The 20503-nt window shown below is 37.1% G+C and overlaps 1 protein-coding gene across 7 annotated transcripts in view; it reads right to left on the bottom strand.

The window, feature by feature from the left end:
• The window catches only part of BRAF (B-Raf proto-oncogene, serine/threonine kinase), a 147117-nt gene that overhangs the window by 59813 nt on the left and 66801 nt on the right, over nucleotides 1-20503 (bottom strand). For 6 of the 7 annotated variants that reach the window (XM_069462732.1, XM_069462731.1, XM_069462729.1 and 3 more), the window contains 3 exons: nucleotides 5458-5561; nucleotides 4513-4615; nucleotides 786-934 (listed from right to left, as the gene is read on the bottom strand). In XM_069462732.1, coding sequence (XP_069318833.1) covers nucleotides 786-934; nucleotides 4513-4615; nucleotides 5458-5561 — 356 coding nt within the window. Of the gene's footprint in view, nucleotides 1-785; nucleotides 935-4512; nucleotides 4616-5448; nucleotides 5562-20503 lie in introns of all 7 variants that reach the window. The other variant, XM_069462728.1, reaches the window with a different exon arrangement.

Here is a 20503-nt window from a genome sequence, read left to right on the forward strand (position 1 = left end):
TTTTAAAAACCTATATTGTACTTTCGAAGGCAAGTTCAGAATCTAAACTAATTGTTCCATTCAGCAAATTCCTACATACTAGAGGGGGAAAAGTATGCTTTATGGTTAAGGAATTAGAAGAAAAAGTATCTACTAGATTACATCATTATAATTTACTTAACATACAGAGTTAAATTCTATTTGCTCAAGTGATCAAGAAAAATAATAAGACCTTAACAGTAGCAGCAGCAACAATGACACAAAAAGAGATTATAACAGACTCAGTATAATCTATTGTAAAAATTCTCGCATAAAGCAAAGAGAAATTTTAGAAGGAGATACACTGGGTACAAAGATTTTATATCTAACTCTTAAATAAATTGGGGGAAGGGAGTTGAAAGGGAAAGAAAGAGAGAAAGAGAGAGAGAGAGAGAGAGAGGGGAAGAATATAAATGTAATTTACACAATAGCTGACAGAACCAGACTCCCTAATCTGTTGTTAATTGAAATGATATTCCCTCTCCTCCCCAAAACTACCCCAAACTGATTTCTATGGGCTAGGGGACTTGATTAATTAAAAGAGAACATAAAATATAAATTAAGTGTATAGCTGAACCAGAGTTACAGTTTGGGAGAGAAGTACTGGCTATACTACACATTACCCTCTGGCCATACTTAAAAAAAATTCCCTATAGCAAATGTACTAGACAGAAAACTCCTCACAGACTTTAAGACATAATAGTTTCACATTAAGAAAATTTCAATGTAAAATGATAGATACAACGGAGATTTTTTTGATTACTTACTCAAGTTGGTCATAATTAACACACATCAGTGGGACCTCTGTACTACAACGCTGGTGAAATTTATAACCACATGTTTGACAGCGGAAACCCTGGAAAAGCAGCTTTCGACAAAAGTCACAAAATGCTAAGGTGAAAAAAGTTTTCCGTACCTGCAAAGTAAAAAATAATGGATTTCAAAAACTTGCAAAAAACTTTGTGTTATAATGGTCTATAGAACTCAGTACAGACCACTATAACACAATGTTAGGTATTTGTGTATCTAAACATAGAAAAAGTACAGTAAAAATACAGTATAAAAGATAAATGATTAGAGCTTGCAGGACTGGAAGTTGCTCTGGGTGAGTCAGTGAGTGAGTGGTGAGTAAATATGAAGGCACAGGACATTACTGGTCGCTAGGGTAGACTTTATAAACACTGTACACTTAGGCTACTTTGATTTTTTTTTTTAAGGGCAGGGTCTTCCTCTGTCACCCAGGCTGGAGTGCATGATCATAGCCCACTGCAGCCTTGAACTCCTGGGCTGTAATGATCCTCCCACCTCACCTTCCCGAGTAGCTGGGACTACAGGCATGCACAACTGCATCTGGCTAATTTTTTAAATTATTTGTAGAGACCTCAGGTGATCCTCCTGCCTCAGCCTCCCAAAATCCTGGGATTATAGGCATGAGCCACTGTACCCAGCTAAGGCTACACTAAATTTATTAAAAAAATTTTTTTTCAATAATAAATTAACCTTAGTTTACTGCAAATTTTTTACTTGATAAACTTTTTAAGTTTTTTGTGTTTTTTTTTTCACTTTTTGGCTCTTTTATAATAACAGCTTAAAACACCAACATGTACAGCTGTACAGAAATCCTTCTTTCTTTATATCCTTATTCTATTAGCTTCTTTCTACTTTTAAAATTTTAAATTTTTTCTTTTTTTCTTTTTAAACTTTTTTTTTAAAAACTAAGACACAAACATGCATGTTAACCTAGGCCTCCACAGGGTCAGGATCATCAAGATGTCACTAGAAGATAGGAATTCTTCAGCTCCATTATAATCTTATGGGACCTGTAAGGTATCTGTAAGTATACCTTTGTCAATAAAGATAGGCACAAGACAATATATCTTTCCTGTCACAGCTTACACTTAATCTGGAATTTGAGCACATCTAGATATGTATGGTAAATCAGTGGGAGGCATAGGCTAGGCAATTTGCATGCATTAGTTTGTAAGTTGTAGGGCTGTGGGAAGGAAGATGCTGAGTGTCTATAGAAAAGGAGGAAGGGCTGGACACATGGCAAATGCTTCAAATCTTGTTTTCCCTATCCTGCCCCCATCATGGTTCTCAAAGACTCCCAGGATGTAGGCAAATACTGAAGGAATTGCTTTTATAATGGACTCTATGAAACCAGGAGGCATAAGCAGCACTCCTTGATACACAGCAAAATCCAGGACTGACAGGAATACTTTTCCTTTCTAAACAGAACACAGGCTTTCACTCTTGTCTGTATATGGCACCCAAAACAATCATTCTAAAACACAAATCTAATCATACTTACCTTGCTTAAAAGTATTAAATTTATAATTATTTTAGAGAGAAGTCCAAATCTTTAACATGGCTTACAAGGATTTTCATGGGCTAGACTCTGCTTATTCCATCCATAACTCTTGCTACATGGTTAACACCCCTCTCTCCAACCTTGTATCATCATTCAGAACTTCTTTCAAAATTTCAAAGGTAACATGTTTCTCGCTGTTCCCTCTGTCTAGAGTCCTTTTTTTTTTTTTTTTTTGAGACAGAGTCTCGCTCTGTTGCCCGGGCTAGAGTGAGTGCCATGGCATCAGCCTAGCTCACAGCAACCTCAAACTCCTGGGGTCAAGCGATCCTACTGCCTCAGCCTCCCGAGTAGCTGGGACTACAGGCATGTACCACCATGCCTGGCTAATTTTTTCTATATATATTCTAGTTGGCCAGATAATTTCTTTCTATTTTTAGTAGAGACGGGGTCTCACTCGTGCTCAGGCTGGTCTCGAACTCCTGACCTTGAGCGATCCACCCACTTCGGCCTCCCAGAGTGCTAGGATTACAGGCGTGAGCCACCACGCCCGGCCTAGAGTACTCTTTACTTACTATTTATTTCCTCATCCATCAGGTCTAAGTTTAGATATTTCTACCTTTGGGAAACCTTCCTGACTCCTCAAAGGCCACATTAGAAGTTTCTGTACAACTACAGAATTGTATGCATAAAGAACTGTACGCATACACGGTAATTATGAATGCTTATGAAAATTTCTTTTTAAATTCTCTCTCTACTCTAAGGCAGTAATGATGTTAGTCTTATTCATCGTCATATCCCTAGGTAAGATACAGTGTTGACAAATGGAAGGCTCTCAATAAAAATTCACTGGCAGTTCTTCAACTGCACTGTGAAAATTCCCATGCTCTGAAATTAAATCCACTCAAAATGAAAAAAATAAATAGTAATGCTAAACAAATGAATAGTAATGAACTTCCTAGCTCATCATTATAAAATTAATTGCTACACAGTAAAGTTGATTGATACTAGGTATATCTTACACCAGTCCAAAAGATATCTTATTTATGGAAGCATAAACCTGATTTCATTATTCACCACTAATGGACCCCGAAAGCACAAACCCCCAAGCAAATCATCTCATCGATCATTTGCTTTAAGAGCTCCGCTGGACTAATCACCAACGCATATGGGAAAACACTTGATGCCTAAAGGGTAATGATAACTATCCATCTAGAAAAAAATAAACTATGGTCAAAATACCACATATATACAAAAGTAAGAAATGTATTCCTGCCTTAGAGACCACTCTAATTCTGGCTTCTGCCTACCTAAAGATAGGTTCTCAAATTCTGGGAACTGTATCCTCATCCCTAAGGTGGAAAGGTCCCATATTCCAGGCCTTATGGTGGTGACACTTAGCTTACACTAGGTTCTAGCAAATGCAAAAACCAGACAAAGGGAGAAGTCTCAAGAAGAGTTTAATACCCAGCCATTTCACCACCATTAACCTATCCTTCAAGACCTGTGCACAAGTGTGTCAAGATACATGCAGAAAGACTGCTTAGCCCTGTATGTAATAGATTTAAAAAACAAGAAAACTTAAATGTCTTTTAATAGAGATAGAAAATATACTGAACCCCTATGCTTATGGATTATAACGTAATCATTATAAAAATAAAGCTAGGTGTACTAACATGGAAAGATCCATGATATCCTGCTGAATTTTTTAAAAAGTTAAGAATATCATATAGCAAGACTCCAATTGTGGTTTAAGAAAGGAAAAGCAATGGAAAGTAATGAAGGGAAGGGAGAAAAAAAGATAAAGGAGAAAATTTTGGGCTTACAGGCATAAGCACACGTTTGTATATATAGAAAAAAATTTGGAAGACTGCATATTAATCTATTCAAATGTTGGCCTCTGGGAAGGTATTTTCACTTTTACTTGAAATACTTTTGCACAATTTTTTGTAAAAATTTTTTCTTTTAATAATAGAAATACATTGCTTCTTTAAATTAAAAAGAAATTATAATGACTAAAATAAAACTCTTCAGTTTAAATATAAGTTTTTAAAGAACAGAACAAATTTGCAATGTAGGTAAAATATCAATCCCCAAATCCATATTTCTTTCATAATCCTTAAATAAAAATTCACTCATAAAAACTTGAACATTTTTGACATTTCAAAAAATAAAAAGATACGTACAAAGTTATGCGTTGTAAGTGGAACATTTTCCAACACTTCTACATGCAATTCTTCTCCGGTAAGCCAGGAAATATCAGTGTCCCAGCCAATTGGTTTCTTCTCTCTGAAAAATGCAGACACAAGCCTTTCTTGGTTATCATCCCTAAAAATTTTTATACACCTCATGCTGAAGATATGAAAATTGGTTATTGAGAGGCTAGTAATAGTGAGGGAGGTTTGGCTCCCTAGTTTTCCATCGTTAGAAATTTAAATGGCAATAAATTAATTTTTAAGTTTACCCCAAATAAATGTATCACTCTTGGACAAACAGCAGGGTAAAGAGATGTACTCTTTTCTTCAAGTCAGCTCCAGAAAAGACCTATAACAGCAGAAAATGGATTGTTCCTGGGGTCCAAAAAAGGAAAAAAAAAAAAAAAAAAAAAAAAAAAATCACAGGTACGGACTTATCTATCCATTCAAAGAAAAAGAGTACTCAAGGGACAACATGCCCCAAAAAGGATTTTTTTAAACAAGATTCAAAATTTGGGGGTCTTGGAACAATGTTAGACACTTTCTGAAAGAAAAGTAGGTCAATATAAAATGTTAATTTTGATAATCTTTTGCTAAGCTATGAACTTGTATTAAAAATGGGAGAGTGGGTAAGGGCCCATTATCCAAATAAATCATAATCTAAAAGGATGGTTCAAAAATGGTAAGAATCTCCAACTTCAAATAAAGTCATTTGGTCAGAGTTACAAACACTACAGTCACACAAAATTATCTAATTTAACTCCTCAAAGGGCCTACAAGATTTCTTCAGGCTAACTTAATATTAATTTAATATTTTTTTCTAAAGTTGACTTTAATTCCCTAGGCTTAGGTAAAGATCCCAGAGAAAACCTCAAAGTTTAATGTCTGATTTTTTTTTCTTTTTAAACAAAATTTTACATCACATACAAACCATACCCATCCTGAATTCTGTAAACAGCACAGCACTCTGGGATTAGACCTCTCATCATCAGTGCTTTCTTTAGACTGTCTCGGACTGTAACTCCACACCTTGCAGGTACCTATGGTAACATAAACATATTGACAGGAGGCAAAGTGAGCAGATTTTTTTTCCACATCATTTAAAAAAAACCTCAATGACTTACTTTTATGATATAGCACCTTTAAAATGTCGTATGTGCTATAAGTCAGATACAATATCATTTCTACAGCTAACTTAATATTAAAAGGAAATTATAACTTAAGTATTATTATTCATCAACTTAAATAAAATTGATTTTTGATCTTTTATTAAAATTACAAAATATTTTAAACATATAAAAAAGAACAGAAAATATAACAGTACCCACTATAATACACCCATTAATATAATGTATCCACTACTGAAAAATAACAGATGTTGATATTAAAAGCAGAATCAATTTTGATCCAACATTGTTCAAAGCTGAAAACTATGTAATCCTTCAATCACACTGATGATGCTTAAGAGAAACCTTACCGGCCCTAAATATAGCAGGAAGAAAATACTGATCTTCATAAGTATAATTGATATTTGTTGTTTAGTTGCCTAGTGCCCCTATTTCCTCTGGGAACCTGCCCTTCTCTAGAAATCCACACGGTACTAGAGAAGCTAACAATCAAGGGTTGATACTTTTCTAGCCATTGATGACATAAACTGGCTAATTAGTTCCCCATAGCTCTGGCAATAGTGACTGGTACAGGGCTAGATATATGACCCAGACAGTGCTTGAATTCTTCCCTAAAATGATACACAGACATTGTTTCTACTGTAGTTACAGCATGCCAAGAGGATATAAATCTGGAGCCCTTGGTGGCTATCTTCCCCACTACACTGAAAAAATCTGTTACAGAATGAAGCTAACATAGGGAGAAGCAGAGATGGCACTGGGAGAGGAGGGGAAGGGGTAAAGGAAAGAAAGATAAGAATTTTCTGTGTATTTAAAGTTATCGCTATCCCTAATCTTTTCCTTGACTCACCTCACCCCCCGCCAAGAAAAATTTGGAGAATTTGTAACTGAAGATGTGGACTAAAGTGTGCCAGTGAGTGTACAGGGGATGCAGTTTTTATGGAGGGGGGGGAGGTGTAACACAGAAGGAGAAGATGTGTTAGTTTGTAACAATAATATTAAACATTCCATTCATTTAAATCACTAAAGTGCCTCACAAACCAAAAGTTTCCAAAGAAACTGGGAATTTTTCTGCTAGAGGGGAAAAATGCAGTAAAGGTAGGAGTAAGACAGGTGAATTTAAGTAGTATATTGAAGGGGGAACAGTCCAGAAAGCCTAATCAGGACCTATGACTAGAAATAACAAGAGGCAGATTGTAGCAATATAATCATAAAACTATCCTACAAGGAAAATTTGTCATTAGGCAGTGAGTTTACAATTCAAGAGGAGACTGGATTGGTATGGTTGATCCTTATTATTCATGGGGTCTGCATTTGCTAATCTGTCTACTTGCTAAAATTTACTTGTAACTCAGAAGTCAACACTCTGCAGTGCTTTCCTAGACAAGCGTGGAACAGTGAAAAATCTGAATCACCTAAGTATGCATCTTTCCAGCTGAGGTTGAACAAAGTGACGTTCTGCCTTATTTCAATTTTCATACTACAAACAAGTGTCTTGTGTACAGCCTATTTGGTGCCACGTTTTTTGCACTTTTGTGCTTTTTGTTAGTGATTCTGCTGTTTAAAATTGCCCCTAAGCTTAGTGCTGAAATGCTGTTTAGTACTATTAAGTGCATGAAGGCTGAAATGGGGCTGGCAGAATTAAGCTAGGTAAGCTTCCTTCGGGCATGAGTTATAGTCGAATCAACAAGATATACTAAATAAGGTATTTTTAAACAGAAACACACATAAAACAAGATTATGTATTAATCAACTGACAAAAATATGACCAAAGGCTAGCAGGAACCTACTTACCTAACTGCATTTTGAGTTGGAGAGATTTGGGGTCTGAGCAAGGAAAAAGATATAACCACAAGGTGGCAGTAGCATGCATGAGCTTTACTGGGTGGTATTTTGACAGCTTTGCATTCAGGGGAAGTCCCAGACAGTGCAAGCCTGCCGCAGAGGGGCCACTACCCAGAACAGGAGTGTATGGGGGCTCTCATGGGAGACTGGCATAGGAGAGGGAGCTTATATATCTAGGTGACACTGCTCAACAGCCCAGCAGGGAGTCTCTGGATCAAAGCGCTCCAAAGGGCAACAGCATCTTGGGGTCTTTATAGCCCTGGGAGTTGATCTTAGTTATGGCTAGCAGATGTTGAGTGCAAAGCAGTTTTGTGGGGTTTGTAAAGTAGGCAGGCTCTCGGTGTCTAAAAAACTGCTTATCGGGAGTATGTTGAAAACAATTAGATATGCAAAATTTAGTTTGATGCAAGCACACTTTTAAGCTAACAGGTCCCAGTCTGCTGTGAAGAAATAAACAGCCTAGGGGTCAATATACAAAGTCCATCTTTGACTCATTATATAACAATAACCCTGTATTTCCCTGAGGGGCAATGGTTCAGTATCCACTAATTCAGTGTTTGTAGTGAATTTACAGAACATAACTATTGGGAACAATGAAAACTGGCTATGCCTTCCAAGAAATAATAAGCTGGAGGGAAAGCTCATTTTTCCCTCTACCACACTCATCTTCTGCCTACATTAATGCCCAAATTCCCTGATTGGTGACCCAACCTTTAGTTTTAAACCCCATCCAATCTAAGCTAGCCCATGTTGCCATAGAAATCTTTCTAAAGAAGGTATCAATTTTTTTTTTTTTTTTTTTTTTGAGACAGAGTCTCACTCTGTTGCCCGGGCTAGAGTGCCGTGGCATCAGCCTAGCTCACAGCAACCTCAAACTCCTGGGCTCAAGTGATCCTCCTGCCTCCGCCTCCCGAGTAGCTGGGACTACAGGCATGTGCCACCATGCCCGGGTAATTTTTTCTATATATTTTTAGCTGTCCAGATCATTTCTTTCTATTTTTAGTAGAGATAGGGTCTCGCTCTTGCTCAGGCTGGTCTCGAACTCCTGACCTTGAGTGATCCTCCCGCCTTGGCCTCCCAGAGTATTAGGATTACGGGCGTGAGCCACCGTGCCCGGCCAGAAGGTATCAACTTTTATGTATGCATGCATGAAAGATTTCTTTTGAGAATCTAATGAAAGTCTCAGATGTTCTCTCTAAAAATTTCAGAGGATTCATGTAACCTGAGATCCATGTATAGACTACCGAGTCCATTGAACTCAGCATTGAACCCATCTAAAATATAATCTTACAATTCACTAGTCTGCTAAAATTTTTCCCATTATTTATAGGACAAAGTTAAAATTTCATAAGGTAGCATAAAAGGCCATCAATGATCTGGGACTATCTACCCTTCAGCCTCAGCCTCTTCGGCAATTTCCCTCATGCACTCCAGAGTAATGCACTTCAAATACAGCTATCCTCCCTCATGCTTTGCATATGCTGATTCCAAGTTGTATGTGTATTTCATCAGCAGGCAAAACCTTGGTTTTCTACTCTATTACCGAGGCAAGTCATCAGTCAGTCCTTTTTCATTCCACTTTTGTAGGCTTAATTTTTTCATTATTTGCTCCTTCGTGACAATACCTATGAAATAGATGAAGAGACCAATGGAACAAGACAGAAAAACCAAAACAGACCTCAACACATAAAATAAATGTGAGTAAGATAAAGGCAGCATCTGAAATAGGGTAAAGATGAACTTTTAATAATTGACATTGGGACAACTGAAACCAATCTAGAAAGTTTGACCGATACCAGGATATATACCAGGATAAATTCTAAATGCATCAAAGATTTAAATGTTGAAAGGAAGGAAGGACAGAACAAACCAGAAAAGAACTAGAAAACATGGCCAACGCCTTTATAACTAGGATGAGAAATCTGAAAGTCATAAAAGAAAAAAATACTAAATTCAGCTACATAAAACTAAAAAAATTTTGGCGAGCAAAACAAGTCAAAAGACAAATGCAAACTGAAAAATATATTTACAATCCATTTAACAGGTATATTATCTTCCTGATTCACAAAAACCTTCTGAAAAATTGAGATCAAGACCTGAACAACCCAAGAGAATGAGCAAAGGAAAGACGGTTCACAGGAATAGAAATAGAAGTAGCCTTCCCACCTTTGAAAAGGTGTTCAACCTCACTCAGCAAAGCATGCCTACTCTTGCCAAGACATTTTTCATTTATCAGATTGGCAAAACTCCAAAATTTGACAACATATTCTGCTGATGAAACTATGGGTAAACAGCCATCTCATAATTAAGACCTATGAAGCAAAATTTGAAAGTACCTATCAAAATCATAAATGTAGATTTTTCTTTGGTCAAGCTTACTTCTGGGAATTTATCTCATAGATATTCCTGCAATACATTAGAGTAACATATGTGCAATGTTATTCACTACAGTATTAGAAACAACCTAAATGCCCACATTTAGAGAACTGGTTAAATAAACGATAATACATCTACACAATGAAATTATAGTTATAAAAATGAATATTTAAGTTTTCTATCTATGGAAATGGAACAAAATACAGGCCAGGTGTAGTGGCTCACACCAGTAATCCTAGCATTCTGGGAAGCCAAGATAGGAGGACTGCTTGAGGCCAGGCATTCGAGACCAGCCTGAGCAAGAGCTCAGACCCGTGTTTCTACAAAAAATAGAAAAAATTAGCCAGGTGTGGTGGCACGCACCTGTGGTCCCAGATATTTGGGAAGCTGAAGCAGGGCAATCACTTGAGCCCAGGAGTTTGAGGTTGTAGTGAGCTATGATGACACCACTGTACTCTAGTGCAGATGACAAAGCAAGACTCTTGTCTCAAAAAAAAAAAAAAAAACCCAAATCCAGAATTATATATATAGTATGATGTCTTATATAGAGAGGAGTGGGGAAATAAGAATATATATATATTTGTATTTTTTATATCCACATAAAGAAACTCAGAAAATTCATGCATGTGTGCAGCACACACCCTAAAAAAGTTACCTAAAAGGTGAAGGGAAAATTGGATGTATATAGGTAGGGGTGTTCTCTAGATGTATATGCCACGTAAAAAAATTACCTGTTCAAAAAGGAAAATAAAAAAAGGGAGAGGTTATCTTATATTTTAAGGCTAGGAAAAAATACTTTTGAAATAAACCAGGTTTATGCCTGTTCTCCAAACTCCAAAATTAAGTATCATTGATTGTCAGAGCTGCAACAATTTTTCTTTTAAAAAAAGTTCTACCTTAACAAAGAGCTAGAGTCAATGGAATCATCTAAATATTTATTTACCAAAGGAAAATTCAGACCTAAATAGAATGTAACAGTCCAAACATTCACATGTCAATTTTTAAAGGGAATTATCTGTTACCAATGGGTTCATGAGGATTCATTACACTACTCTACTTTTGTATCTGTTTAAAATTTTCCATAGTAGAAAGTTTTTTAAAAACTTTAAGAAGTCATTGTAAAAGCCAGGTGGCCATCAAAATTGTTATTAATATATGTTTAATTATTTGAGCTAGTATATTAATTTGGCAGCTTAAATTTTTTACAGTACAGACTATTATATGCTTTAAGTAAACTTCATGATACAGTAGATCTTATATAAACTGGCATAAAATATACATGCCAACATATAGATTCGAACACAAATGTAAATATTTAGCTTCCCGATTTTGTGATAATTTATCTTGGTGTCAAGTCCTTTTTCAGGACTGTTATACCAATTACAATATTGTTTTCACGGAAAAATGTGATATGATTTGCTTATAACATGGTCTCACTAAAGTAAAAAGAAGAGATGTCTATGATATTAATATAAACCCTTCATAAGGTAAAAAATAATTTTAGAATTAATATAAATTCTAATTTTAGAATTAGTATGCCACCTGGTCAGGTTGAATTTAACTGGTGACATCTTTTATAAAGTTGATGCCTTTATTGCTAAACTGCCATCCCAATCAAATTCTTTTTTTATTGTTAAAATTTGCTGTATTTTATTTCATTTATCCTTTTTATGTTCTAGAAATGTCTAACAATAGCCAATAAGATAAATGATAGTACATCTTTAAAATGGAATACTATGAAATACTAAGTCATACAGATATGTCCTTTTTAATTATTTGCACATCGTTTTTAAAAAATTTTTTTTTATTTTGGCATATTACGGGGGGGGGGGTACAAATGTTTAGGTTACGTATGTTGCCTTTGCCCCACCCGAGTCAGAGCTTCAAGCTTCCCCAGACGGTGCGCACTGCACCCATTACATGGGTATATACCCATCCCCTCCTCCTCCCTCTCATCTGCCAAACACCCAATGAATGTTATTACTATATGTGCACTTAAGTGTTGATCAGTTGATACCAATTTGATGGTTAGTACATGTGGTGCTTGTTTTTCCACTTTTGTGATACTTCACTTAGTAGAATGGGCTCCAGCTCTATCCAGGATAATACAAGAGGTGCTAGATCACCATTGTTTTTTGTGGCTGAGTAGAACTCTGTGGTATACATATACCACATTTTATTAATCCACTCAGGTATTGATGGGCACTTGCATCCCAATCAAATTAAAATTAAAAACTGAAGTTAATCAATTATCTCATTAGTATTCCAAGAGGGGGAAAAACTTATCTAGCAACAGTTAAGAAGCTCTTTCATTGCTGGCAAAAGAATTTTTTTTACTGTGTCCTAATAAAAGTTTATTCATGGACACTGAAATTTGAATTTCATGATTTTCACACGTCATAAAATATTTTTCTTTTGATCTGTTTTCAATAATTTTAAAAATGTAAAAACCATTCTTAGCTCATAGGCCTTATAATATCAGGCAGGTGGCAGTATTCAGCCTGTGGGCCATCATTTACAGATCCATCTTAAGTGAAGACAACAACAAGGCCAAACCTGAGTTTCTTCTAAAACCAAGACTTTCAAGACCGATCATTAATGAGAACATGCCCTGTGCCAGATGCCCCCCTCAGTACGAACAAAGTCAGGATCCTCATACAGGAGGACACCGGCCTAGGCATGGCCCCACTGCTCTGGAACTCCTGTTGCCGAGTACAGGTGAGCCTGAGCATTTCATAGACAGCATTGTTTTCATATCAATGTTAAAAGAAAAACAAGGCACTTGTAAAAAATTTGAAGCACAAAAGGATTTTGTTTCTAAGTCTCTAGCAAAACCCACCAAACACACTAAAGTCATTATCAACACACATGGCTGTTCCTGTATTTTAGACATAAGTGGGTAAAAGTTTACCTGACATACCTAGAAGCCTAGCCATCAAAGAACGTTCCTTTCCAAATCAAGCAGTGAACACTTCAGTCACAAACAGTACACACACCAAAATGTTTTGCTCAATATATTTTGAGACTAGTTCTACATGTCGTGCTAAACATTTCCAGAAAGTTGCAAAAAGCTTGTCGTTATTGATCGGTGCTTAGAATTCAGCTGACACCCTGGCTCCTTTGCAGTGTGTACACAAAGATCAAATCAAAGTAATAAATACACATTAAGTCATCAATCATTTCCCTGTAAAACTGTAGGCCCAAGTACTCGCACATCCTGAAACAAGTCCACCTTCTGTGCCAGCACCGTCCACTGCATAACTACTTGCCATGACATTTGTTTCCACACTCACCGCACGTGTGGGGCTCCTGAGCACGTGAAACATGGCTGGAGCTTGGAGGACCTGAAGAGTTAATTCTATTTGGGTCTCAACAACCCTGTGTGGTGAGTGACTACTTTGCTGGGTAGGGCAACAATTGGAGGGACAGACAGCGGGAGCAACATGAAAATGTCCATCATGCCACTGCAAAAATGACTGCCTACAGATCTCCCTTAGAGGAAGACGCATTCTGCATGAATGGCATTGACAGTATAGCAGAACTATACAACAACTGCCACTGCTGCAGGTTAACATGTTGCCTCCAATATGGAAAAAAAAGTGCTTCGAGGTGTTTCCACTACTATCCTGTAGTTTCTTCAGTTAAGCCAACATCCTATATGGCTTCCCTTCAACCAGATGGGGGTACAGACACCAAAAACCTGTGCTCAGCAACACAGGAGCCAAGGAGACCGTCTGTCTGCTGAACTGTGAGCTGGTTGGGACCTAACTGTTGCCACCTTTTTCTTCTTAAAGAGAGATGCCAGGATGAGGAGGGAACAAGTAAAATTGCTTTCATTGTTTGAAGGTTGTGAGAGCTACCACCAGCTGCGAAGATCAGTAACCCTAGGCCGCCTCCCTTGGACTCTTGGTCTGCCTGTTGGGCCCAGGTGGAGGACTCCGCCACCACTGCTGCTGCAGTTTCTCCTTCTTCTTCATGTAGGAGGTCATGTTGTTGAAGGTGGCCTTGTAGAGACTGAAGCTGGCATCTGTGCTGGCACAGGATCCAGCATAGCCCTGATCTCATAGAGAATATCAGATACTTTCTTTGACAAGGCACTGTCAAAAACAGACTGTGACTTGCTGCCCACAGGCCTGCGGAGCACCAGCAGGGCTTTCCAACAGTCCTGCAGAGCCCAAGCCCCTGGGTCTCCTCGAAAGCCTTATCCCACACTCGGTGCTGGAAAGACAGCTGCTGTCTGTATACCAAACACCGTCTGAGGGCATCGAGTTGGAAGATGTAGGGGAATTCAGTCACACAGAAGCACAATGCAGTTCTCCTGGCACCAGAATGCAATCCTGAATGCTGTAAACCTTTTGTGGCCCTGAGGCTCTGCTGGCTCTTGCAGACTGGCCAGGTGACAGCAGTGTAGTCAACAGCTGCTTCTGTACTCCCAGAGCCTCAGAATACAGTCCCTGGAGGAGGACAGGAGCAACTCAGGATAACCAGATATCACAAAGACGGGGCTCACAAACTCTGTGTGCCTGAGGGAGGACTCCACTCTGTGCGGTGCTACAGCCCAGCTGAACCAGATCTTATCTTGGTAGACAGTGAGGAAAAAATGGTCGGGACTCACGGCCACATCTAACAACACAGACAGGTTCCCATGTTCAAGTCTGCTGCATCTGTGTAGCTTCAACACCAAAAAGGAGTAGACACCTCTGGACTTGTCAGGCACCAAGACCTGCTCCTCAGAGACTATAAAGATCAGGGCCAAACACCTCCTCACCAAGGTCTAGAAAAATTTCTTCCAACTTCCCATTAGAGAGAAAAGGTAAAGATTTCACTCCAGTTAATACTGAAAAATTCACAAACCCAAAATTATGACACTAAGAGATTACCATGATTTTGCACAGAAAAGAATCAGATGCTTACTGTCATTGGTTAAAGCAAAACAGCTGCCATATTTGGAGAATGTGGATGCCAGAATTGTGCCATTCCCATAGACCAAGGGTGGCCTATCCTCCCTTCATTTTCTTGTGATTTCTTTTCTGCAGCACTGCAGTAATAGATGAAGAGTTTGTCATCATCACTGCTCACTGTGGAGGTGGCCAGGATCCACTGCCACCCCACACTACCAGTATCTGCCTGCACAACGCCAGCCCCATGGAACTGGCCATGTGTCTGCCTGCTGCACCACCGCCCACATATGTGCCTGCCCAGTGCCCCTTTCTGTTGGCCAAGAATAGAATTTATTAAGAGTCAAGAATGTCCTGGATTCCATAGCTATTTTATTAAAATTTAAGCATAGTAATTTAAATACCAACATGAGCTAATGGTGTTCTCTACAGTACTCTACCTCACAAAGTGGCTTATAAGGATAAAATTAAGACTATGTGTTTTTACAAAATGTACCACTATGCAAAAGGTATTATTCTTCCTATCTACAAAGAAACTGAATGTATCACCTTCTTTCATCACTTGAGCTAACATTTGGTCGTAGTTTTTTCCTAAATTGGCTAAAACAAGAACATAACTTTTTCTTAACCCTTCAATTCTGCAAACATTTCTTGCTTAATTACAGCACAGCTAGGGCATGATTTTGAAGTATCTATTACTGCCCTATCTTTTCCCTTTGTTCTTCCTTTATCTTACATATAATCAGGATTAATACCAATCAAAAGATATTTGTTTACAAATCCCAGGCTAGAGTAAACCCAAAGACTCATTCTTTCAACAATACTTACAGAACATCTACTGAGTGTTAGACATTACTCTAGACACTGAGTAAACCAAAATAAATAAGCTCCTCTCACAGAGCTAAAATCATCCCACAGATGCTAAAATTAATTTAGTAGTTTCAGCTATCTTTTTAGACCCCAGTTCTTTTATAACTGTTGAACCAACTATGCATACTCCAAGCCATAGAAATTCCACTTTCAGGATTGTAACTTAGAAATATCCTGTCACATGTGTACAAAAGAGTCCTGTACAAGGATGTTCCTATCTCAACATTGATTGTAGTAACAAAAATATTGAACATAACTTAGATGTCCATCAGTGGAGTAGATAAATTGTGGCATAGTCAGAAATTGGAATACTCAATAATAGTTCAATTGCATGAACTAGATTTATTTGTATTAACATATAAATATGTATACTTTGAAATTATAATTTTGAATAAAATGGACAAGATGTTGAACATTACATACATATAGTTATCATACCACTTTAAAAATTAGAAAACAAAAATGCTGGCTTATGGATAAGTACACATGTAGTAAAATATAAAAATATGATTGAATGTACCCTACATTTATTATAGTGGCTGCTTTTTGGGGGCTAGGGTGGGATGGTAGGTGCTCAGCAGGGAAAAAGGACTGGTAGGGGAAACTAAACTTGTATGTGTGTGTGTGTAATATATAACAAATATATACATAGAAAATATATATGGTGTAGAAAATATAACAAAAAATTACCATTTGTTCATTGTAGGTGACTAAACACAGCTGTTTAATACACTGTCCTTTATACTTTCCCATACAGATATTTAAAATTTTCTAAATAAAAAACTAAAACAAACTTATGAACAATCTTTTCTAAATACTAAGTGATTAATTTTGAAATACCTAAAATAGGCAATTTTCTTTACAAGACTATATACAACTTATAAGCATGGTTTCCATTTAGTGATGTAAAAGACCATTTCTTGGGGCTACCGACTATCATATTTCCTGATATTGCAATCCTTTCATTTAGCCTACCTTATTTTTTTAAATAGATTTAGGGGGTACGAGTACAGATTTGTTACATGGGTATACTGTATAGTGGTGAAGGATGGTAACCATCACCTGAATAGTGTACATTGTACCCATTAGGTAATTTCTCATCCCTCTACCTTCTCTCCCTCCTCCCTCCTTTCCGAGTCTCTACTGCCTATTTCTTTGTGTACACATTATTTAGCTCCTACTTGTAAGTGAGAACAGGTAGAGTTTCTGAGTTATTTCACTGAAGATAATGGCCTCTAGTTCCATCCATGTTGCTGCGAAAGACAAGATTTCATTCTCTTTATAACTACTATTCCATGGTATATATATACAACACATTTTCTTTATCCAATCATCCATTGATGGACACTTAGTTTGGTTCCGTATTTTTGCTATTATGAACAGTGCTGCGATAAACACAGGAGCGCAGGTATCTTTTTGATTAATGATTTCTCTTCTTTTGGGTACATACCCAGTAGTGGGATTGCTGGATCAAATGGTAGTTCTATTTTTAGCTGAGAAATCTCCATACTATTTCATACCGTTTTCCATAGAGGTTGTACTAATTTACATTCCAACCAATAGTGTATAAGTGTTTGCTTTTCTCCACATTCTCGCCAACATCTGTTACATTTTGCATTTAGTCTACCTTATTTTTCCTTTCTACTTTAGAGGGTAAAAATAGACTTACCTATTCCTTTTTTGGTCCCTAGAGCATTCAGTTTTATTTCTGTTCTCTCCACTTCTCTTTCTCCTATTGTGACATAGGTCCTTAGAGAACTTGAACTTTTTTCCATCTCTAGATGAAATAATCCTGGCTGCTTTTTCTTTTCTGTCCAATTTCTATTATTAAAGCATTGTTCAAAAGCCTTTATGATTTTTCTTGTCTCAGAACATTGGTATTATGTCTATGAATGGCATGTAAAACTATTTATAAAAGCAAATTCTTTCTCCAAAAAGATATACAGAAGCTAGTAACCACATAAAAAGATGCTCGACATCATTAGCTATCAGGGAAATGAAATTAAAAATCAAAATGAGATACCCCTTCATACCCACTAGGATGGCAATAATCAAAAAGACAAATAATAAACAAATGTTGGTGAGGACATGGAAAAAACAGAACCCTCATCCTGGTAAGAAAGTAAAAAAAACATTCTGCCAGTACCTCAAAAGGTTACTACAGGCATATACTACAGAAAAATGAAAACATATGTTCACATAAAAACTTGTACACAAATGTTCATAGCAGCATTGTTCATAATAGCCAAAAGATGGAAACAACACAAATGTCCATCAAGTGATAAATATATAAATAAAATGTGGTATATACATCCAATAGAATATTATTCAGGAGTAAGAAGGCATGAAAGACTGACACACGGTACAACATGGATGAACCCTGGGAACCTTATGCTAAGTAAAAAAAGCCAGCCACAAAAGAACACATATGATTCCATTTATATGAAATGTCCAGAATAGGCAATCTAAGGAGATAGAAAGTACATGAGTGGTTGCCTAGGGCTAAGAGGAATGGGAGACATGGGACGTGACTGCTAATGAGCACAGCATTTCTTTTTGGGGTGAAAAAAATGTTTTAAAATTGATTGTGGCGCTGGTTGCATAGCTCTGTGAATATACAAAAATCATTTTACACTTTAAATGGATGAATTGTATGGTATTTAAATTATATCTCAATAAATCTTTTTTTTTTTTTTAAGGCAATTCTGTCCTTTGAATAATGGGCCTAAGCAGGCAGGCTTAGGACAAGCCACCTTTTAGGGTAATCAGGTGGGGCTAATACTTTCTGGTTAATTTTTTTTTTGTCATATATTAATATATTAAAAAATACACAAGAATGTGAGTATCTCAAGCCTAATATACTTTAAATTTTCTTAGATTGGTACTACTTTTCAAAATTTGTTAACATTAAATGTTACCCAGGGTCTTGTGGGAAAAGGAAGCCTCATACACTGTTGAAAATCAAATTTTTTCTGATATTAAGGTATTACAAAGTTTCACTTTATTTATTTATTTGAGACAGGGTCTTGCTAGGCTGCCCAGGCTGGTTTTGAACTCATGGGCTCAAGAGATCTTCCTACCTTGGCCTCCCAAGTAGCTGGAACTACAGGCAGGTGCCACTGTGCCTGGCCTACAGAGTTTTAAGTGTGCATAATCTATGACCCAATAATTATTTCTAGGTATTTACTTAAAAAAATATTGCCACAGTGTTTAAGGATGTATGTATTTAAATGCATATTGTAGCATTACCTAATTATCCATGAAGGAAGAGCTAAATAAATCAGATATAATCACTCTAAACAATAATAAATAAGTAAAGATACCATCACCCTAAACAACCATAAAAAAATAGCTTGACATTATGTGAAAGAAGGGTAGTAAGTATAAGGGAAAAGATTAGTCTCTTTCTGTTGTCTTAAGCAATGTCCCTATTCTTCAGATAACCATAATCAATGGGTTTCTCAAAGCACACACACTTTATTCTTTTTAACCACTGTATATATTCCAGGATCTGGAAAGTCATATTTAAGTAGTTCTGTACCAAGGAATACTAAATTGCTTTTAATTTTTCAGTATTAGAAATAATGAGTAAACACTTATTTTGATATAAAACATCTCACAACATCCCTGGATTGTTTTTTAAAATTATATTTTTGAAGTTATAAGTACATTTGTTAGAAATTTTGAAAATTAAGAAGAAATAAATATCTTCAAAACCACTGTGAAATAATTGCTGCAGCACTAATAAGGAAGTTTTATATGTATTTTACTTGAATTTTAACAGAGTAAAGAGTAACATGAACTTCAAGTAAAATAGGCCAATCCCCAGAAAAGGCCTCTAGTGATAGTACTTTTGTTCTTCCACATAAATTTTAGAATCAGCTTGTCAGATGGGGTGGGAAAGATGGGACAAGACCCTCTTAGAATTTTCATAGGAACTGCACAGAATTTATAGATTTGGGGGAAAATGTATACAGGAAAATTATGAGGAATAAAGTAACTTCTTATTCATTTATTTTTTTAAATGTCTTTCAAAACCGTTGTACAATTTTCTTCACAAAGGTCTTACACATCTTTTTATCAACTTTTTTTTTTTTTTTTTTTTTGAGACAGAGTCTCTCTCTGTTGCCCAGGCTAGAGTGAGTGCCGTGGCGTCAGCCTAGCTCACAGCAACCTCAAACTCCTGAGCTCAAGCGATCCTCCTGTCTCAGCCTCCCGAGTAGCTGGGACTACAGGCATGCGCCACCATGCCCGGCTAATTTTTTCTATATATATTTTTAGCTGTCCATATAATTTCTTTCTATTTTTAGTAGAGATGGGGTCTCGCTCTTGCTCAGGCTGGTCTCGAACTCCTGAGCTCAAACGATCCGCCCACCTCGGCCTCCCAGAGTGCTAGGATTACAGGCGTGAGCCACCGCGCCCGGCCCTTTTTTTTTTTTTTTGAGACAGACTCCCTCTATTGCCCTGGGTAGAGTGCAATGGTGTCATTATAGCTCACTGCACCTCAAACTACTGGGCTCAAGCAATCCTCTTGCCTCAGCCTCCTGAGTAGCTGGGACTACAGATGTGCGTCATGATGCCCAGCTAATTTTTCTATTTTCAGTAGAGATGGGGGTCTCACTCTTGCTCAGGCTGGTCTCGAACTCCTGAGCTCAAGTAAACCTCCCACCTTCACCTCCCAGAGTGCTAGGATTTACAGGTGTGAGCCACCACGTCCTGCCTTCTTGTCAACATTTTTTTAAAAAATCACGTTAGTTCTGTCAGGGAACCAATGCAGAGCAGATAGCTCAAAATATCAACAAAGTGGGAAGGATGTAGCTAATAAATGCACAGTACATTGATGGTTTGAAAAGTTCCATTCTGGTG

This window comes from Eulemur rufifrons, chromosome 29 (assembly GCF_041146395.1).
Source record: "Eulemur rufifrons isolate Redbay chromosome 29, OSU_ERuf_1, whole genome shotgun sequence".
Taxonomy (NCBI): domain Eukaryota; kingdom Metazoa; phylum Chordata; class Mammalia; order Primates; family Lemuridae; genus Eulemur; species Eulemur rufifrons.